This window comes from Mandrillus leucophaeus, unplaced genomic scaffold (genome assembly GCF_000951045.1).
Source record: "Mandrillus leucophaeus isolate KB7577 unplaced genomic scaffold, Mleu.le_1.0 Scaffold439, whole genome shotgun sequence".
Lineage (NCBI taxonomy): Eukaryota > Metazoa > Chordata > Mammalia > Primates > Cercopithecidae > Mandrillus > Mandrillus leucophaeus.
The window spans coordinates 836,897-858,544 of NW_012104687.1; the positions used below are offsets into that span (position 1 = coordinate 836,897).

Genomic DNA, 21,648 nt, shown 5'->3' on the forward strand with positions numbered 1-21,648 from the left:
GGTTTCACCATGTTGACCAGGCTGGTCTCAAACTCCTGACCTCAGGTGATCTGCCCACCTCAGCCTCCCGAAGTGCTGGGATTACAGGCGTGAGCCACCGCGCCCAGCCAAGGGTAGCTTTTATCAAAACGTTTTTTAAAAATTTTTTATTTGTTTTTGGCGGCCCTGAAGCGTCCCTGCAGAGTGCACGTGAGGAGGCGGCCCTCAAGGGTAGCTTTTATTCTTATCGTACACGAGGCCGCACAGGAAGAGAAGTAACCAAGCCAGGATTTGAGCCAGCATATCTGCCACGCTCTGCCCCCTCGCCTGGCTCAGGACCAGTGGGGCAGGGTCCCCAGGAGAGCATGGATCAGAGCAAGGCCCTGGTGCCCTGGGCCAAGAGGCAGATTCCAGGCCTGGGCTAAGATGTTCCAGGGGGCAGCCCCACCCAGGCTGCCCCACCCCACCCAGGCTGCCCCGCGCCACCCAGGTCCACTGAGCCCAGCCTTTGGAGGCTGCAGGGTCCCTGCAGGAGCTGGGTCATGGGATGGTGGAGGATGGAAACAAGCCACTCACCAGGTAAGCAGGGCTCCCCACGAAGGCTCCCAGTGCTCCTGCCACGGCTCCTGCAACCACGGTGCCACCTGGTTGCTGTGTGAGGCCAGCCTGGCATGCCAGGCTGTAGCAGTAGAAACGAACGCCGTTCATGAGGCCTTGGTACAGAAGGCCAGCAGCCAGCCCCTTCTGCAGGCCCCACAGCCCGTCTGCTCGGGCCACAGCAGCGACAGAGGCCATGAAGCCCCGGTAGGGCTGTGGGTAGGTGCCCCGGGCCTGCAGCTCCCCCTGCAGCTGCAGCCGCGTCTTCACCACCTCCAGGGGGTTGGTGAAGACACAGGCCAGGCAGCAGGCCGAGGCACCCAGCACCAGGTCCACTGCTGGGGGAACTGTCTCCATAGCCTCCGCGCCAGTGGCCTTCTGTGCCTGGGCCAGGTGCATGGCACAGGCCCTGTGGTGGTGGCGTTTAGGCTGTCTGTAACCTCGCAGGGCCACGGGGCTGGGGTTTGCAGGGACCTGAGGCCATGTCTAGAGGGTAAGAGTCCTGGTCTGACAGGCCTGTGGCTGCCTGGAGTCCCTGGTCTATCTCAGCAGTCCACCTGCTCTGCTCAGCTGTTCCAGTGGTCTGCTGGAGCCTGAGACACGCCTCCACCGGCTGTGACCAATCCCAGCTGCTTCTGTGCTCACACCTGCCAGCCGAGGGCGGGCCTGGACCCTGGGATCTGGGGGAAAGGTCACTTGGGACTGGACGGAGAGCTTGGATAGGGAGAAGGTGCCAATCAGCTCAGGCTCCTCCTCCTGGTCTCCCTCTGGTCCTGGGTAAAGGGCTGGCACCCCTGCCTTGCCTCTGGCTTAGCCTGTCCAGCTTTGGCAGAGCCCTGGGCAGGGGGCAAGTGACTGGGAGGTCCCTGGGGTACATGGCCAACTCTGCCCCTGTCCCACTCTGCCCCTGATGTGCCCCTGATGACTGACTTCCCCTTTCCAGGACTCAGTCTTCCAGTCTGGCTCCCACCGTCTATAGGCCCATGCTCAGCAGGGTCAGAAGTAGAGAAGGGCTCTGGAGCCCTGGGGGGAGGACTGGAATCCCAGGTGCGACTCTCATGTGCGACCCTGGGCAAGTCACTTCCTCTCAGAGCTTCACTTTCTCTCCTTTGTAAAATGAAGACACTGACATCCACTCCAGAAGGTTCTGTGGAGGAGTGGCGATGAGAACAGTGGGCCTAGGTCAGTGCCACGCCGAATAAAAGGCACCCGCATTGCCTGCTGGCCCCCACCCCCACTGCCTCCAGCTCCTATGCCCCCCCTCACCGCTCCCAGGACTTCAGGGCGCCTGGGTGAGTAGGAGTTGAGGAGTGACCTCAGCTGGTAAGGACTTGCAGCCAGTCCTGCCCTCCTGCTGGGGGAGCCCCTCCTGGGCTGGGCAGGAGGCTCTGCTGCTCCCTGAAGGAATGGCCAGGCAGCCAGTGGGGCAGGAGGCGGCCCTTGGATGCCCTTTGTGCCTGCTGAGAAGAGAGCGCCACCTGGGCCAGCGGTCAGGTGTGTCTGCTCAGGCTGGGGCCGGCACCAACATGCCCACTTTGGCCTCTGCCCCCAGACAGCTCTCTCCTGCCAGGCCACCCTCAATCACCCAAGGCCCAGTCCAAACCAGAGGCAGAGCCACCAAGGCTGGCGTCCCATACCCACCTCCCGGGACCACCCCTTCCCTCCCAGGCCCTTGAGGCAGCAGTGCTGAGTGGCTTGAAGGCCTCGAGCTCCCGGCCTGGCGGGCTTGTCACCCTCTGGCCAGCCCCGGAGAGGACGGTGCAGCAAGAGGCAGCAGGAAAGCTTGGATTCTGCTGGCTTTGGGCACTCACTCCCAGGGCTTTGGAGGCAGGAGTGTCCCGCCCCGGGATGGGCTGCAGATGGTGGGCAGTAGTGCAGATGTGCCCTGGGGCTTGAGCTGGTGGCTGCTCCTCCCCTGGCCGCTGTAGCAAACGGGAACAGGAGGGAGGGCAAAGGTCAGGCCGAGAAACTCCCAGGGCCTGAGGGCCTGCAGTGAGTCCACCCGGCAACTGTGGCTGATCTGGTTCTGCATATCCTGTGTGTCCCTCGTGTCAGGCACAGGGCAGGATGGAGGAAGGTTTTCGGAAAAGGGCCCAAGGGATTTGGAGACCTCCCTTCCCCTACCCTGCTCACAAAGGGCCAGTGACAAGCCTCGGCAATATAACATGTCTATTTTATTTTAAAAAACACAACCCAAACCACCTGAGCCCTTCCCCAGGAGGCTCTGGACGAAACTCTAGGGAAGGGCCTGGCTCCAGCCAAGCAGGGGACAGTCAGAAGATGTCAACATGGATGCCAGGCTGGTGGGCTCTGCCCTTCTCCAAGCACCCCATCCACCCCTTTTGCTCCTTGGTGCTACAGGCACTGCCAGGTTGAAGGGAGAGGCAGGGCAGGACCGTGGGCATGCAGAGCCTCCTGGCAGCCAGGGAGGGCTGCCCGCCCCCTGCATCTGGCGAGGCAGGCAGCTGTGTGTGTGGCGATGGAGCTGGGAGGAAGCATGCGCAGACACCCCATGTTCCTGCTTCCCCACGCGGCCAGGAGAGTGTTCAAACACGAACAAGGATGGCTGGGCACTCAGGGCCCCAGCCCCCAACCCAGGAGAGGAAGAGGGGGCTCCCGCCCTCCTGGTTCTTTTGTTCTTCCTTAGATCGATGCTGTTCTCAGGGCCACTCGGCAGAGATTCTGCAGACTGAGGCAGAGGCCCGGGAGGAGGGCGTGCATCCGCAGAGCCCACAGGGCTCAGACCCTCTGCCCCCGGCGACCTCCGTTCGCTACCTGTCAGGCAGGATGCCCAGGGGTGCCGGGCACCTGAGCTGGATCCCTGGAGTGGAGGGACCCTGTCTTAAGCCACACTCGGTTTTTTCTGCCGCCCGGGGCAGGGGTGGGCTCTAGGCTCCCGACAGTATGACGACAGCCGTGACAGTGTGCCTGTCGGTTGGCGTGCCTTCCTTTCCTGCCCACCAGGGACGCCAACCAGCTCTGCCTCAGCACCAGGGGTCTCGGGAGGCTCGGCCGCGGCAGAGACTGTCGCTCCGCTGCCAGGCGCTGTGGATGAGGCTCAAGGCATCCTCGAATTTCTTCTTGTTGGAGGCTTCCTGGATCGCCGTGTGGGGGAGGTCCACCTGTGTCGAGGGCGTGCAGATAACAGATGAGGGCTGCAGCAGTCTTCAGGGCTTGTGGGCACCATGCCTGGCTATGCCTTGGCCGCGGCACCTGTCAGGCCCTCCCATACCTCCCTGGGAACAGCTTCCACGCTGCCAGTTTCTCCTGCTCTTGCCAGGGGCTTGAGCTGAGGATGGAGTGGTACCCGCTGAGCCCCCTCTTTCCTGGGAAGGCCCCAGCCCTCAGTATGGCCCAGCGAGGCAGGCGCTTCACTTTGGCTCTGCAGGGAGGTGGTCTGTCCTGAGCTGTTCTCTGCCTTGGGTAGTCCAAGCTTCCACGGGGCTAGAGCACAGCACATGCTCAAAACCCACTTGTGCAGGGCTCTCATGAGCGCCCTCCCACACTGGCGCTAAGCCTGGAGGGTAAGGAAGAGGGTACTGCCAATTTTGTGCCCCCACCATCTGAGCACAGCTGGAGGTCCACCACCATTCGTGCTGTTTGATTAGAACTGAGGTCAGGAATTAAGTTTCTTGGGTTCTATTTTCAGCTTCAGCCTCAGACTCGCTAGGAGTCAGGGTTTTGCCCCTTTGGTTCTAAGTTTTTGTGCCTGTCAGGTGTGTCTGCTCAGTCTGGGGCCGGCACCAACATGCCCACCTTGGCCTCTGCCCCCAGACAGCTTTCTCCTGCCAGGCCACCCTCAATCACCCAAGGCCCAGTCCAAACCAGAGGCAGAGCCACCCAGGCTGGAGTCCCACACCCACCTCCCGGGGCCCACCCCTTCCCTCCCAGGCCCTTGAGGCAGCAGTGCTAAGTGGCTTGAGGGCCTCGGGCTCCCGGCCTGGCAGGCTTGTCACCCTCTGGCCAGCCGAGGAGGGGACGGTGCAGCAAGAGGCAGTAAGGACAGCGAGGACTCTCCTGGGTTTGTTTCAAGAGCAGCAGGCACTCACCCCCCAGGTCTGAGGCAGGAGTACCCTGGTACATGGCTGTGCCCAGGACCCTAGAGGCAGGGCCAGGTCCTGGGAGCAGCTAGGGTTCGTCTCCCCAGGGAGTGGCTCCCACTCCACAGGGTCCCTGGCTAATGGGGTTCCTGGGCAGCTGGGTACCTGATAAATGGTTTTCCACCCAGAGTTCAGTGCAGACAGCAATCGGTCCAGTTCAGAAGTGCAGCTCAGGTAGATGACCCAGGGCGGAAGGAGCTGCTGGCTGTCCTGGGAGAACTCCTAGGGAGAGCCAGGCCCCCGGTGAGCAGTCAGAGCTTTCCTTCTGCAGGACCTGCATCCCCGCCCCCACCCCCAGCTCACCAAGACACAGTACTCCTTGCCCGGCTCAGTGGAGACAGCGCTGATGTCGCCCAGCTTGGCTGTGCCCAGAGAGCGGAAGAAGCTGGTCTGGCAATCCTCATGGCACGTGAAGAGGCGGTCATCGGTGAGGACCAGGCAGCAGGGGATGCAGGGGCTGGGAGCTACGCCCTGAGGGATGACCTGGCAGCGGGGCAGGGGAGAGGCAGGCTGGGGCCTCCAGGGCTGGTCTGCACCAGAACTCCCCACTCCAGGGGACCCAGCCAGCCCTTCTGCTCTCCCTCCAGGGATCAGGAGTAGAGGTGGGGATGGGAGTGATGCCCCTGAGCTCCAGGGTCCATTCCTGGGCTGCCCCCTGCAGGTCTTGGCCCTCAGGTTGCTCTGTGACTCTGGGTTTAGAGATGGGACCCTGGGGGTCTGGGTGGGTCAGGCAGGCCAGGTGAGCGGTGGGGGCAGGCAAAGCTCACCCCTTTGGACACAGCCTGGCAGAGGTGCTGCATCCACTCGGCCATCTCGGCCTCACTCTCGGCACTCAGCTCCAGGCAGGGCCGGTCGGAGAGAATGACCTGGAAGGCGTGGGGCCGATCCGTGGTGTTGGCTCTCCGGCAGCCACCGCACTGCTCCCCCCTGGGCCAGAGGAGGAGGGTGAAACGGGAGCGAGAAGGCAGGGGCAGCATCGAGGGGCAGCCCCCAGGGTTGGTGCAGGTGTGCGGCACAGGGTCTGTCCCACCGTCCTGGGGGCTGGAGGATACCAGAGGGCTCTCCAGGCCCCTCCAGCCCCCAGGAGAAGTCTGGGAGCCCCACCCACCACCTTTCTGTGTAACACCTTTCATCTCCAGAATGCCCAAGGTCTTCTAAATCCCCAAGCATGGCCAGGTGGGGCTGGGAATCAGCTGTCCCTCTGGCCCTCTGAGAATCGGCCTCATTCATTCATGCGTGCTTCCTCTTGAGGGCCCGCTGTTCCTTCTGATTACCCGAATGTCCATCTCCCATCAGGCCGGGAGCTTCTGGGGAAGGGCCTGCCTCCCCCATCAGACTGGACCTGTTCTAAGCCAGGAGCTCCTTGCTGCCTCCCTCATCCCCTCCTGTGGGCTCCTTGCAGCATTCAGATCGTGGAAGCCCCAGGCCACCTGTCAGGGCCGCTGGATCGGGTAGGGCTGAGGGCAAGGCTGAACTGCCAAGCGGGGAGGACATCTCGAACGAGGGAGACGGCAGCTCTGGGCCCCAGGACACACCCCCTTCTCCCGGGACACTCACCCCATGTTCACTGAGAGCAGAGGGATGACATCGGTGCGGTCCGGGTACTGGTAGAGGATCCCGTTGCTGCAGGGACACAAAACAGGGCGAGTGAGCCCTGTCCCAGGAACTGGGGCCAGGCAGAGCCCAAGTCCCAGGGTTCCCCTCCCACACACATGCTGTGGCCATGAACCTGAGGCAAAGGAGGCCAGGAGCTGTCATCTACAGAAGGGAGGGTAAAGAAAGCCCTGGGGGCCCAGCAGGGAACGTGGCCACCTCAGCAGACCTGGGACACAGCTCAAGGTTCATCAGAGGGACCAAGCCTGCGTCCTCCCCTGAGGCACTCAGGGATTCCTGGGCCCGGAAGATGACTGGCTGTACAGAGAAGCTCTAACAGCCTGAGCTAGGTCGACTCCAAGCTCTTATAGGGAAGAGAAGCGTCCTCTTCTCAGGCTGCTCCCTAAGTGACCTGCTGCGGAGAGATCCCTGCTGGGGACCTGACCGCCCAGCCACCCCGGGGCCCAAGCCCCAGGCCTGGAGCTGCCAGGGCTCCCACCTGAGAACCACAAAGCACGTCTTCCAGTGTTCCTTGCCCAGGTAGGAGGTGCCCGCCTTGTAGTGCAGCATGCCTTCTTTGGTGATGGTGCCCTCGGGGGGTGAGCAGTGGCAGGGGGCAGGGCCCAGAGACTCATCTGTGGGGTCCTCCCAGTGCACAAGGCCGTAGAAGCGCACGGTGACAGCAGATGCCTGGGATGGGGAGACAGGGAACAAAGCAAGTAAGGCCGGGGCCAGGCAGGTGGCTGAGCCCGGACTGGGCTCACTGATGGCACCTGGGGTAGCCAAGAGCAAGGGTTTTGTTTTTTTTGGGGGGGACTGAGTCTCGCTCCGTCACCCAGGCTGGAGTGCAGTGGTACAATCTCTACTCACCGCAACCTCCACCTCCCAGGTTCAAGCGATTCTCCTGCCTCAGCCTCCCGAGTAGCTGGGATTACAGGCGCCCGCCACCACGTCTGGCTAATTTTTGTAGTTTTAGTAGAGACGGGGTTTCACCATTTTGGCCAGGCTGGTCTCGAACTCCTGACCTCAGGTGATCTGCCTGCCTCGGCCTCCCAAAGTGCTGGGATTACAGGCGTGAGCCATCACGCCCTGCCGAGCAAGGGTGTTTTAACCTTAGGACACAACCCAAGTAGGAAGGTGGACGTGACCTTCCTCCCGTCCAGGATGGGAAAGCCCCGTCCCGTCCCACCCAGGTAGGCGATTGTGAAATGGCAAAGACGTCTATGTGCATCCCTTAACCTTCATGGCTGCTGCTCTGCCATCTCAGGGGCTGCATCCAGCTTCCTCCCCAGGTTCTTACCTCACACTTCGATTCTTGGGCCACAAATTTGGCCAGTGCCAGCTTCTCCATGGTGGCATCCGTCAGGATGCTGGGGTAGGGTGGTTCTCGACAGCCTTTGATCATGGCTGACTTCAAAGAAGCCAAAAAGAACCTACACAGGGAGTGGGGTGTGTGGTTAGAGGCCTGAGAACAGGGCCACAGCTGCACAGGGCTGAGTCTTGAGCCTTCCTGGCCTGGAGGGGGTCACAGAAACTTGGGGGAGGGGCCTGGTTAGAACCAGCAACCAGGGTGGCAGGTGCGGCAATGACGAGGTCCAAGGTCATCAAATGACAACTGGAACAGGCCTGATCGTTCTCAGTGGCCAAGGGGCCTTGGATTTTGACAGTGAGGGAAGACTGACAAGGAGGGTTGGCAGGACTTGAACGGGTGGGACCTTGAGCCAGGACAAGGATGCAAGCGTTCAAGGGCACACCTGGCCCAGCAGCATGGCTCTCTGCCTTCCTTCCTGTCGGACAGCTCATGCCAGCACCCCCAAGAGTCGCCAGGGGCTGAGGTCACCTGGGCTGACCACACGAGTCCCGTGATTTTCGTCTACTTGCCTGCCTCTCTGAGCAGATACAGGTTCCAGAGGGAATGCATCTGGTTTCCCCTCCTGGATCTCCCACTTCCCATCCCCCACTCCCTACCCCCACCCCCAGGACACCCACACCTATGTATGGGCAGCTTTGGACTCTCCAGTACTTCAGAGGGGCGGGGTTGCCACTCACTCAGCCAGCGCCACATCAGCCGTGTCCAGCAGAAACTGCTTCCTGCGGTTGGTGCACACCAGCTTCACCGTCTGCTGGTCAAGGCCAACCTGCCAGAAACCACACCCTGACATGCACTTGGGGCTTGGCTGCTGCCTGGTGGAGGAGGCAGTGTGACCAGGCTGAGCGCTTGCTGGGAAGGAAGAAGCACACCCCGGGCCGCCACCAAGTAGAGCCCCAGAGGCCAGGGGCTGGCATGAGTGAGGGAGGGGCGGTCAGAAATCTAGCACGGGAAGAGGCGACCTCAAGCTTGGTTCTTACCCCCAGCATCGAGTACAGAAGCGTTTCTGAGAGTTAAGTTGGTATCCAACCCCGGGATATGAGTAAGGGGCTGTGCCTCACCCTGCAGCTCTATGGGTAAATGGCCTGAGAAGCCCTGTACCTACAGCAGGCGCGCAACTGCGGAGCCTGGACTCACCGACACGTAGTCAAGTTCATTGTAAGAAACGGCCTCTTCCACCAGGTATGGCTTCTCTGTGGCCCCTGAGAGAGGAGACCCCAAGGCCTATTATCCCCACAGGCCTCTTTTCCCTCCCCCTACCCCATTTTCTTAGACAAAACCCCCGCTCTTAGGGGCCTCTCCTTGCCCTGCAATAGGAGGATGCTGTGGAGTGCTCACACAGGGAGCCCCAGGCTCACGTCTCAGGGCTGCTGGCAACACCTTCCTTGGGGTGCCTTTCCATCACTGCATGCCAGGCAGCCGGAAGGCAGTCAGAGGGCAAGGGGACTGGGGAAAATGGGCTGAGAGTCAGCCTCATCCACAACCCACTGTCTGCCCGGGGGCGGCGGGCACCTTTCCGGAGCAGGTAGACATAGCAGTCTGTGAGCAGCACGTACAGCAGCTGCAGGTTGCCCTCCATGTGCCCGGTGCTCATCCGGATCATCTGGGGGCCGAAGCAGACAGGGGTCAGGCAGGCGGCTCCTGCCGCTCCAGCGGGGGCGGTGGCCCATCCCGCCTCGCCTTTGTGGTCTCTTGCTCGCTCCTGAGTTCCTAGGACTTACTTTGAACAGCTGCTCTTCGTTTTCTCTGAACACGTGGATCATTAGCAGGAGCAGGTGATTGTTGTCTACTCTGTGAGGGCCAAGTCAGGAGGGCGAGGTGTCAGGTGGGCAGAGGTGGGCGAGGCCACACCCCACCCCAGAGCCAGGGGGTAGTGCCTCCACCTCCCACCCGGAGCCGAAGTTAGGGAGGGAGGCTCACACCCCTTTTCATTCAGGCTAGGTCTTCCTAGTGCTTAATTTATCTGAAGGTCAGAGGCGCAGTGTCCCCAGCTTCAAGGGCGGGGAGAGTCTCATGCCAGTCGCACAGTCTTGTTACCTGAACTCCGAGGAATGGACCATCTCCGAAGGGCTCCCCTGTCCCTCATCCACCCCAGAATCCTCAGCGCTACTCAGACACGGGCTGGGCTGGTCTCGCTTGAGCTGGCAGAGAACCTCCTGGGTCCCAGGCTCTGGCTCAGACACAGGCCCCTCCCTGACCAGAGACAGCTGGGCCTCCAGCTCCTGAGCCTCCCTCGTGGTATCCTCTAGGGGCCGAGGCGTCTGTCCCTCTCCTCCTCCTCCCTCTTCTTCTTGGCCAGCAGCCTCAGGGCTACTAGGAACATGCAGCGGTTGGCCAAGCCCTGCAGGGTCATGGTGGCCGCCACCTGATGTAACAGTGCTTGGACTCTCGACGGTAAAGCGGTAGAAGTCCATTGGGGCTGAAAGCCCCTCACTAAAGTCGCAAAGCGGCGGCCTCTCCGGGGCATCCCCGGGAGAGCCGGTCCGAAAGGACTGGTCTGGGGGCTCAGCACGGGAGCACCAGGTGCTGGGGTCCAGCTGCCCATTGAGCTGGTCGATAACCTTGCTCAGAGGCTGCCCCAGGCGCTCCATGGAGGTGTCCTTCATCTCGGGGATCAGCAGGCCAGGCTCGGAGCGCTCGCTGCTCTCCGTGGTGCTGCTCGGCCCCTCTCCCTCCTCCTGGGGGGAGGCAAGCGTAGTGTCTGGCGAGTGCCGCCCAAGGCTTGGGCTGCCGTTGCGGCTGTCACTGTCCCCCTGCTTGGCACATTTCTTCTGGCTGCAGGCGGGGTGGAGTGGACTTGCCTCCTCATCTGATCTGCTCTTTTTCTTCTTGCCAATTTTCTTCTTCTTGGTGACTCTGGGACAGTAATGACAGGCAGAGAGTTAACACCTGAGGAGTCCAGTGCTGAGGAAAACCAGGCTGGGTCACGGTGGTGGTGCTGGCCATGTAACCTCTGAGGGCACAGCTAGCGTGTCAGTGGTCCTAGGCAGTGCTGGGTGGAAGCACTGGCTCAGGGGACAACAGCGGCTCAGGCCCTGAGGTGCCCCCTTTGCTGGCAGAGGCGGGGTGGGGGTAGCATGGGCTGGGCACAGATGGCTGCGGCCAGAGGAACCCCAGAGTGGGTCCTCCGAATTCCTCCTAATGGAACAGCTGAGCTAGTTGCACACTAGGAAAGGAAACCAGGCCACGGCTGGTCAGACAATGCCCCCTCCACTCAGCCCCTCTGAGGATGTGGATCCTGAGCTGACCTCACTTCCCTTAGGCATCATGATGGAGGAATGACCCAGAAAGTACTCAGCGCTTTCTGGACTCATGCTCCGCGTCCCACTCTGGTTCCAGGTTGGCTGGAGTGGGCTTAGCTAAGGGACCCCAGGTCTGAGCATGATGCTGCTGTGGACTGGAACCAGTCCATGGGGTGCCTCCTGGCTCCAGTCACCGGGGAGGAATCCCCCACCTCAGGCCAGCAAGCCTGGGCAGTCTGACATGCACACAGGGCTTCTCTTAGTCAGTGTGAAGTTTCAAGAAGGGGTCGGGGAGGTCAGAGAGCTGGGGAGGCTCTGGTTGACAGTCCCTGCTGGCCACCCACCACGTCCCTCCTTTCCGTGTCGTGCCCATATGACAAAGATACTTTTCTTTCAGTGAATCTCAGAAATTGTATCTTAAAGTCCAAGAACTCCCTTAGGAAGAGTCCAGCCTGAAGGTGCTTTCTGATCTTAGGCAGACCCAGCAAATGCCCCGGCAGCCTGGACGTGGCCCCAGACGCCAGCCGCAGTCGCTGCCTGTGCCACCAGCTTCCAAGGGCTTGAGCCCTACAGTGGGGTGAATGTGTGTGTCCCCTCCAAATTGCTATGTTGAAATCCTAACTCCTGATGTGATGGTATCAGGAGGTGGGGCCGCTGGGAGGTGATGAGGTCCTGAGGGTGGGATCCTCAGGAATGGGATCAGCACCCTCATAAAAGGGACCCTAGAGAGCTTTCTCTCTGTTCCCCACCACGACACAGCGAGAAGAGGGAAATCTGTGAATCCCTCATCAGAGCCTGGCCACGCTGGCACCCTGACCGCGGACTGCAGGCTCCAGAGCTGTGAGAATGTCTGCTGTGGAAGCCGCCCGTCTGCAGTGCTTTATTCCAGCAGCCGAGATGACTAGGACAGGCCTCCACTTCCTCTTGCTCAAAGAACCTCCTAGAGGTGGGAAGGGTTTCCAGGAAGGTGTGCAACTGCCCTCGGGGGGTGTCCCAGTCTGCCCTGGACGAACAGCTGATGCTGGGAGTGGACAGGTTGGACCCCAGGACCCCAGCTCCTCTCTGGGCCCCTCCCCGCTGACCTGATGACTTCGAGCTCCGTGCAGGCATCTGGCAGGTCCAGGGCCTGGGCCTCCTCCTTCTCCTGAGAGGTGGTGTGCACGGGGGTGGTGTCAGAGGAGGACACGGTCTCTGCCGGCTCCTCGTTGAAGGGGTTCTGGCGCTGGGTGGGGCTCCTGGTGGAGGCCTTGCTGTTGGTCAGGTCAGAGGCTGTGGAGCGGGGGCCACTGACCGTGTCTGTGAGGTCTCCATCTGGGAGGACAAGGAAGCAGGAGACACCCTATCAGGCACCCCCTGGGGTCCCCAACCCCCAGAGCATGCGTTAGCCCAGGAGGGAGGCAGACTGGCCAGTTCCTCCCAGGGAAACCTGACCGGGGTGGCCCTATTTCGAGTAGAAGCCCCAACCTAACAGGACATGGGATTTGTACTTTAGGAGCAACTTGGAGGGACACCATCTCCACCACCCCTGGGGGCCCTCCAGAGCTCACGACAATTTGGCTGAGTTTGTGTTAAGGGCCCCGCGGGGAAGCAGCCTCCAGGCTCAAGCTCCAGGCTAAGTCCCATAGGGATAGTGACTTCGAGGCCTCCATGGGTGGCTGGGAGCCCCAGAGAGGAGCCAGGCTGCATGCTCTTAGGTTACCCTCAAAGCCTTCCTGCCAGGCCGCTACAGGGGTATCCAGCAGCCCCGTTAGCCCCATACCCCACTTGTAGGGCTGAGAGGCGCCCAAAGTCCTCTGAAGGGTCCCTTGCAGAGGTCAAAGGACACAAAGTGAGAAGAATGGAGGAAGACAGCAGAGAAAGTGAGGGGGGCAGAGTAGGGGCAAAGGCTGGGAGGACAGGATGAGAGCCCAAGGGGTAGGAACCATGGGGCAGAGGGAAACGCCCAGAGCACAGAGTAGAGACAAGATGACAGAGCAGGGCAATGAGAACGAGGTGCGAAGGGGCAAAGACAGGAGTCTGAGAGGCTGCCCCCCAGGCTGCTTCTCCCCAGCAGCCCCAACCTACACACTCCTCAGGGGCAGGACTAGGCGCCCCTGCAAGGGTGGTGCAGTGGTGCTGAAACTCCATTTCTTTTTCTTTTTTTTTTTTTTTTGAGACGGAGTCTCTCTCTGTCGCCAGGCTGGAGTGCAGTGGCACGATCCCAGTTCACTGCAACCTCCGACTCCCCGGTTCAAGTGATTCTCCTGCCTTAGCCTCCTAAGTAGCTAGGATTACAGGCATGCACCACCACGCCCAGCTAATTTTTGTATTTTTAGTAGAGCTGGGGTTTCACCATGTTGGCCAGGATGGTCTCGATCTCCTGACCTCGTGATCCGCCCGCCTCAGCTTCCCAAAGTGTTGGGATTACAGGCATGAGCCACCACACCCGGCCAAGAACCCCATTTCATTCAAGCGTCAGCTCACTGACTGGTCCTTTCTGAGTCATACCCTGACACGGCCCCCGAGAGGGGAGCTGGCTTAGACATCCTGCCCCACCCAGCCATCTGCTCCTGGTTACTGCAACAGGGCAGGAGAGGGAGCATGGGCAGGTGAAGCACACAGGCCATTTAGCCAGTGGCAGATGGGAGCCACCCAAGCAGAGAGCTGAGGCCCAGCTGGTGAAACCGCGTGGGTGAGGGTCAATGGCAAGGGCCACGGCTGGTCATGCTCCATTTGCCGGTCAATACTCATCTTGCTGGCTGCTATCTGCCCGGAAGAAAAGAGGCAAATATGGGCCCCACAGCCCCACTGGGGGCTCAACTAGCTGTCAACTTAGTGCCTCTTGGAAGCCTCAGGGCAGCTGTCTACTGATGCAGCACACCGTCCTGTTTTTTTGGAGACAGGGTCTCACTCTGTCGCTCAGACTGGAGCGCAGTGGCACAATCACAGCTCACTGTAGCCTTGACCTCCTGGGTTCAAGCGATCCTCCTGCCCTGCCTCAGCCTACAGAGTAGCTGGGACTATAGGCGAGCACCACCATGCCTGGCTAATTTTTGTAGTTTTAGTAGAGACGGGGTCCCCCTGTGTTGCCCAGGCTGGTCTCAAACTCCTGGGCTCAGGTGATCCTCCAGCCTCAGCCTCCCAAAGTGCTGGGATTACAGGTGTGAGCCTGGCCTCCCCACCGCCCTTTTTTTTTTTTTTTTTTTTTAAGTCTGCTGTCTTTTAATATAAGGACAAAAGAAGAGGCTAAAGGCAATGAGCAGCTCTGCCAGAAAACACCAGCAACACTGGGGACTGTTTCCAGATTTCCTGGGATCCCAGAGCCTCAGTTCTAACATACAGGAAACCATGCCTCTCGGCCCCAAAGCAGGTTCCTGCCAAGCCCATGTGTTCTTGCTCCAGCCCCTGTGATTCTCCTCAGCACATGTGGTTGCACCCAAGAGGAGCCCTGACAGGGGAGTGGGCAGATCATGAGATGTGGTGGGTGTCAAGACCTGGATGTCCACCAGTTCTGTACATAAGCCAGAGACCAGGGGAAGGCCACCCCAGGCTCAGAGTTTGGAGCTGCCCCAAGTCCTGCCTTCCTCCGGGTCCAAGGAGAAGACAGAGCCTCCCCGGGTGGGCTGCCAGAGTGAGCTCAGGAATCCTGCTCCAGGAACTCAGGAAATCTCACCCTGCCCTGAGGCAAGCAGTGCAACTGGGCTGTTAGTTCTCAGGCCGCAGGGAGCTCTGAAAGGCTGCAGAGGAAGGTCAGGCCCTGCTTGTCAAGTGACTGCAACAGGCGTGTCAGGAGGGGGGTTAGTTGTTAGAATCAGAGGGAAAAAAACAATATCCAGCATGTGTGCTGCAAGAAGAGAGGCTGAGAGGGTACGTGACGTTATGATGGAATTCTGGAATCCAAGCTAATTTAGCTCAAACAGGGGACCCCTCAACACTACTCTTGGCCAAGTGTCATAGTGTGCTAGCAGCCCTCACTCTCAGCGCTGCCAGAGTAGACGCTGAGGCCGGAGGCTGAGGAGGCACTGAGAGTCAGGGCTGTTAGCACTCATCAATTCCGGACACAATAGTTTATTTTTCCCAATGCCACATCTTATTTCCCCCAGAGTTAAGGTATTTCATACTCACATTATTTGGGAAGGGATCACCTGTCCCCCATCACTCAGTGATCATATCTAATAATGCGGGGAGAGCCACCTGCCCCTCATCCCCAGGTTGCGGCAGTTCTCACCTCCCCTGTTCAGAGGCCAGGTTCCCTCACCTCCCCTGTTCCAGGCTGGAAGTGGCCCAGAGGGTAGGAGGCTCTTTAATAACAGGGATTTGGACCAGGTGCAGTGGCTCACACCTGTAATCCCAGCACTTCGAGAGGCCGAGGCAAGTGGATCACCTGAGGTCAGGAGTTCAAGACCAGCCTGGCCAACATGGGAAAACCCCGTTTCCACTAAAAATACAAAAATTAGCCAGGCATGGTGGCACACACCTGTAATCCCAGCTAGTTGGGAGGCTGAGGCAGAAGAATCGCTTGAACCCGGGAGGTGGAGGTTGCAGTGAGCCAAGATCGCACCACTGCACTCCAGCCTGAGCAACAAGGCAAGACTCTGTCTCAAAAAGTAAAATAAAATAAAATAACAGGGATCTGCTATGGCCTCAGATTTAAGGGGGGAACATTCACCTTATTGGCAACATAGCCTTTGCTTTGAGTAATCGTGGCAACCTGGAAATAGCTTTGTGAATTTATGTAAGCCCAGAAGTGGAATTTCAGGCAGAAAAATGCCCAGGCACTGCTACTGCCCAGCAGACAGGGTGGGAGGGCTGGCAGATTTCCTTTTAATCTGCTTTAAAGCTTCAAAGAGATTCTGTCTGTAGGAAGTTTCAGCTGTACCTGGGCAGTTCCCTTACTTGGACCTCAACCACTCCAAAACACCCATGAGGAAGCCATTAGGAACAGACTGAAAGAATCAAGCTCTTTCTCCTCGATGCTCATCTGACCCAAAGGAGCTTCCAACCCGCATGTTTAAAGGCATGGTTTTCCAGAACAAGTCTCTGTTCACTGGGTCAGGCCCTACACAGCCCGAGAGCATCAGCTGGCACTGGAATCAGGAAGGGTGATCCTGTATCCCCCGAAATGCAGCCACTTAGTGACTCTGAGAGGCCACTGCGCAAAGGCAGGAGCCCTGTACTGAGAGAAGGGATTTGCCTACGGCTAGAGGTCCAGCTTTCCCACTGCAGAATTCCATCTATTAGAACACCAAACTTGGCTTTATTATGATTATGGACATTATTATAAATAATAAGGAGCTGATTTGATACATGCAGCAAGCTTGGCATGGAAACATTGCAAAACAGGAAAAGAGGGTAACAGCGGACTCTGGCCCACCTTCCCAGTCTGTGCTGGGTACAGACGGCACTGCTGGAAACACATCTCCAAAATCATAATCTACAAAAACGAGGGACAAAACTGAAGATTAGAAACACAGGCAGTGGAAGGATGACTGGAGGGAGGGGAGGGGAGATGGGATGGGAGACATGGGGAGGAAATAGGAGAGGAAAACTTCAACTTTCTACATTGTATCTAACAACCTTGGGGAAACTGACTAGGGCCCTGGCTGCCTCTCAGCTCGGGCACTGGTCCAGGAGCCTCTAACCAGCCGGAAAGACCTTTCAGGGCCACCCCTTTCCATACCCAGAAGCTGGTTCTGGCAGAGAGAAGCCTTGCTGCCTGTGCCTAGCTTTGTTTTCTACCCATTGCGTTCCTTCCCTCCGTACCCTAGCAGGGCACGGAGACACTGCCCTGGCAGCTGCGGTTACACAATCTCCAAATTGCTGAGGGGACACCTCCATCCATGGATCCATCTTTGTCCTGCCTCTTCCAGCAAGGCCCGCCCCTCCGACTCCTCTAAGGTGGCCCATGGGCCCAACCTAAGGAGACTGAACCGCTGTCTTCAGCTTGCACAGTCAGCAATGCAGGTCTTGCTAACAGCAAGTGTGAAAGGGACCTACCTCCCTTCCTGGGACATATAACCCATGGTACAGCAGAAATAAAGAAAGGGGAAGGTCAAGGTTTTAATGCTGAGGCAATTCTAGGGTGCCCCAGGGCTGAACTGGGGCTGGGATCCCCTTCCCTGGAGGTGAGGTGGTGGAGTGAAGTCAACGAAGGGCTCTGGTCTCCCACAGGGGAAGAGCGGGGGAAAATGGCCAGTTTTATCCATGAACACCAGGGCCTAAGGTTTGAGAGAAACTAGGCTGTTCCAGTAAGTCATTGGGTCAAGACAACAAAATGACCTGCAGCTGCTTCCTCGGTCTCTGATGCAAAGGGTGCGACCATCCTACACATCAGCGATCGCAGAAGGAACTCGGAGAAATTGGACGGACACACAGGACACAGTGGCAAGGTTTCCCTGTGCTTCAGACCTGCCTGGTTCTCTCTTCTTCTAGGGGTTGCTTAACCTCTTTCTAACTGGAATGTGGGTTCAGACAAGCTCCCCAGAGCAGGCAACAGTCAACCCTGTGACAAGGGTTTCCACGTCCCACTGCTAAACCTTCCTTGCTTAGAAAACTGCCCCAGGCATGTGACTAGAACCTTCTGGAAAAGGGTCTAACCTTAAAATATATATATATATGTAAAATTTTGGCTTTTTGTGCCCAGAATCTGCTTTTTAGCCACCACAGGGACTCTGAGGAGATGAAGATCTGGGAAATGGTCAGCCCTGTTTAATTGCAAATTTCAGCCACCAGACCAAAACTAGCCAAGAAAGACGTCACTCAGCCAGGCTTAAGCAGCTCAAGTCTGTTTCACAGCAGGGGCTTAGCCGTTCTGCCCTGGGGCCACTCACCCTCACTAGATGGGGCAATCGCACTGTCATCCCACTCCAGGTTGGTGGAGGTGACGGAGTTGAAGGAGTTGAGGGACAGACTGTCTGAGCCGTGGACCGAGCTGGGAAGGCGGTCTTCGAAGTCCAGCAGATACTGAGGTTTGTAGTAGTCGGGCATGTAGGGGGCCAGGTCTAGGTAAGGGGCATCCTGAGGAGAGAGTAGAGGAGGCCCGTTTGGTGGGAGACTCCGTGTAGCGGCCTTCCACGGACAGCAGAATCCAGGCCTGGGAGACGCAGATGTGCCTCTGTCACACCCTCTATGCTAGTTATTCTTTGGGAAATCAAGGGCTGAAAGTACTAAATTCAAAGAAAAGCTGCTAAGAAGAGCAGTGTGAATAGTGTTGGCTTTTAAAGCTGTGGACTTTAGGCTGATGGAAGACACAGCTGTCAGAACTCAGCTATACCTTTTGATGCCCCCGTTGTCCCTCTCTCTCTCTTTTTTTTTTTTGAGACAGTCTCACTGTTGCCCCGGCTGGAGTGCAGTGATGTGATCTCAGCTCACTGCAGCCTCCACCTCCCGGCTTCAAGCGATTCTCCTGCCTCAGCCTCCCAAGTAGCTGGGATTATAGGCACCCACCACCACACCCCGCTAATTTTTGTATTTTTTTTTTTTTTAGTAGAGACGGGGTTTCGCCATGTTGGCCAGGCTGGTCTCGCATTTCTGACCTCAGGTGATCCGCCCACCTCAGCCTCCCCAAGTGCTGGGATAACAGGTGTGAGCCACCGCACCTGGCCCAAGGAAGGTCATTTGATTAGGACGGGGCAGCTGCATTCCATTCTGAGCCCATTCCAAGAGGTGCCTGGGAGCCTCTTTGGTTCCATGTGGGCCAGCATCACATTTGTACAGGATGTGATGGGGAGAGAAGCTTGAGAACTTGAAGAGGGTGGCTGAAGGCTCGTCATGGAGCTGAAGACACCTTTCAGAACCCCAGAAGCACCAGGCTGAATTTGCCTTGTCCTTCTAACTCTCATGTCCTAAACATGAAGGCCAGCTCTTCTGGGTTAAGATACTCCAGACACCGGGCGTGGTGGCTCACGCCTGTAATCCCAGCACTTTGGGAGGCTGAGGCGGGTGAATCATGAGGTCAGGAGATCGTGTCCATCCTGGCTAACACGGTGAAACCCCGTCTCTACTAAAAATACAAAAAAATTAGCCGGGCGTGCTGGCGGGCGCCTGTAATCCCAGCTAGTCTACTCGGGAGGCTGAGGCAGGAGAATGGCGTGAACCCGGGAGGCAGAGCTTGCAGTGAGCCGAGATCATGCCACTGCACTCCAGCCTGGGCGACAGAGCGAGACTCTGTCTCAAAAAAAAAAAAAAAAAAAAAAAAAGATACTCCAGGCAATGTGGCTTTTCTCCAAGTTGGATAGGGAGATAGGAGGAAGTAACCTGAACCAGGAATTCTTGCCATCAGTAAGGTAAGAGAATCACTTCTCTTCTCACTCAATTCAACGGACCCTGAAACCTTTCCCTCACCCGAAAAAAAAAGCTTTGCTCAAGCCCAGTCATACTCAACAAGCTCCCCCACCAAGACCTGAGAAGTGAAACCACCGCCCACCCTGCCCCTCCTCTGCTTCCCACAAGCAGCACAGGCCCTGGTGTCTCACCAGGTCCAGCTCGAAACGAATGAACTCTAGCCCGGACACCAAGGTCAGGAAGAGCGTCAGGTGATCGTGGCTGCAGACCAGGGCATTCCTGCAAGACACGAGAAGCCACGATGGGTCTGTTGACCAGCCTGGCCTGAGCTTACCAACATGCCAGCTGTGTTGAAATTTGACACGTGATGTCCCCCACCTTGGAAGGCACCCATCTTGATATAGCTATCGCCCACCACCCTCTCAGCGATCTCCTGCTGGGTTAGCAGCCACACTGCACTGTCCTGCCAGTGTCTTCAGAGATGGATAAGCACAAGGCTTGTCAGGCTCTCAGCAGCTGCTGTACACACTCTGTTCCTGCAGCAACCCCAGCAAAGCCTGAGCCAAAGCTTGGGCACTGGTCAGCTCTGAAGCCTGGGAGGAGGACCAGGGAGCAGCAGAGACCCAAACTGGACCCAGGAGCCCAGATGGGACACTGGTGCTCTCAGTGAAGGCCACCCAGCTACCGGCAAGGTTCTACCTGATGTGGCACATTGTGCTGTCTGCATGACAAGAGCCTTTGGGAGGTGGCTGAAGGGGAGCTCTGAGGCTAGGGGAGACAGACCATCCCAGACACTCACTTGACGTAGTACTTATGCAGCAGACCCAGGTTCTCCTGGAACAACCGCAGGTAGCTCTCCAAGGAGTTCTCGTTGAGGGCCAGGTACAGCCAGGCACGGCCTGCAAACAAAGGCAGGAGTAACCGGCAGGAAGGCCTGTCAGAGTGCTGGCTTTGATTTGCCAAGCAAGGGCAGAAAGGAAAGAAAGAGCAGGTCAGGGGACCAGGCACTTCAGCAGCGTTCGCGCTTGGTGGGGTACTGTAACCCTGAGTGCTTTATTTTCCTAGTCAGACCTTAGCATGTAGCTGGCCAGGAAATTCTGATAAAGAGAGCAGACTGCACACTTCAGATAGGTCAAGAAACACCAGGATCCTGCACTGATCCTGTAGGTAACAGTGATCCCGGCTCAGGGAGAGAAACCAGACTCCACAGCACGTGCTCAGGCTGGGATTCCAAAGGAGTCCAGCTCTCGCTGGCAGCTCGTCCTCCTTCCCATCACTGCTGCGCCAAAAACCGTCATATGCGGGGAGCAAAGAGGCCTCATGAAGGGGGCTGGCATTTTATACATTTATTTTTTATTTATTACTATTATTTTATTTTTTGAGACAGAGACTCTGTCACCCAGGCTGGAGTACAGTGGTGTGATCATAGCTCACTACAGCCTTAAATTTCTGGGCTCCAGGGATCCTTCTGCCTTACCCTTCCAAAGTGTTGGGATTACAGGCATGAGCCCCTGTGCCCAGCCATTTTCCTAAATCTTTAGAGATAGGGTCTCACTCTTTCTTCCAGGCTGGAGTGCAACGCTGTGGTCATGCCTCACTGCAGCCTCAAACTGCTGGGCTCAAGTCATCCTCCCATCTCAGCCCCTGAGTAGCTGGGACTACAGGTGTGTACCAAGACATCCACCTAATTTTTAAATTTTTGTAGAGATGGGGTCTCATTGTATTGCCCAGGCTGGTCCAAACTCCTGGCCTCAAGCCATCCTCCCTCCTCAGCCTCCCAAAATGCTGGAATTACAGGTGTAAGCCACCATGCCTGGCCTGGTGCTGGCATTTTAACACCCCACTGCTACTGGACACCACCAGGTAATGAGCCTCCCAGGGCTGACCCTGAGGCTAAACCTGGGACAGAGCCCCAAGCTACCCACAGAGAAGGTGGAGCTGGTCCCTTCCCCAGAATCTCCTTGTGACTACTCACTGCGCCCCAGGTTGGTGGCCACGTGCTGCAGCACCTCGATCTGCTTGATGGCCTCTCTCCGAGTGAAATGCACCACAAGCACCCAGTAGCCAGAGGAGAGGTCTTGCAGTCTGAGGAAACAGGACAGGAGCTGCTGTGACCTGCATGGGGCCACCCTGGGAAGCTGCAGTCAGGGGTCCAGCAGTGAGCGCAAGGCAGGAAGTGATGGATCCCCACAGGTCTCCCAGGCACCCAGCACACCTTCATGTCATTTGTGGCGAATCCTCCCCCCATCCTTTATGTCTGCCCAGAGATGATTTACTGGGGTAACTACAGAGAGACTGTGGCCCACTTGAATGGGACAAATCCCTTTCTCCCAAGGGAAGAGAAGGAAGAAAAGGCAGACAAGCTAAGGATTTCTCTGTGGAGGCTACTCATGGCCTGGGTTGTGCTCCGTGGTCTTTGGAAACTTCCTCCACCTTACCCGTACAGCAGGGCGTGGTCCAGGTGCTCACACAGACGCTGCAGGACCTTGTCATGGTTCCGGATGGC

The 21,648-nt window shown here is 58.0% G+C and overlaps 2 protein-coding genes across 2 annotated transcripts in view; both read right to left on the reverse strand.

Annotated features, from left to right (window-relative positions):
- The window catches only part of SLC25A34 (solute carrier family 25, member 34), a 6,037-nt gene extending 4,912 nt beyond the window's left edge, over window positions 1-1,125 (reverse strand). The window contains exon 1 of the mRNA XM_011993974.1: window positions 556-1,125. Within this exon, the coding sequence (XP_011849364.1) occupies window positions 556-975 (420 nt within the window). The 5' untranslated portion in view covers window positions 976-1,125. The remainder of the gene's footprint in view (window positions 1-555) is intronic.
- A 1,605-nt stretch (window positions 1,126-2,730) lies between these two features.
- Window positions 2,731-21,642, reverse strand: PLEKHM2 (pleckstrin homology domain containing, family M (with RUN domain) member 2). The gene is made up of 18 exons (XM_011993975.1): window positions 21,581-21,642; window positions 21,118-21,227; window positions 19,942-20,041; window positions 19,334-19,421; window positions 17,690-17,876; window positions 11,963-12,191; window positions 9,676-10,494; window positions 9,360-9,429; window positions 9,151-9,241; window positions 8,776-8,840; window positions 8,319-8,407; window positions 7,570-7,702; window positions 6,769-6,959; window positions 6,234-6,299; window positions 5,444-5,603; window positions 4,980-5,159; window positions 4,782-4,898; window positions 2,731-3,698 (listed from the first exon to the last, which is right to left on the reverse strand). The coding sequence occupies exons 5-18, from the start codon at window positions 17,844-17,846 to the stop codon at window positions 3,561-3,563; spliced, it is 2,505 nt and encodes an 834-aa protein (XP_011849365.1). The 5' UTR covers window positions 17,847-17,876; window positions 19,334-19,421; window positions 19,942-20,041; window positions 21,118-21,227; window positions 21,581-21,642; the 3' UTR covers window positions 2,731-3,560.
- Window positions 21,643-21,648: the final 6 nt, after the last annotated feature.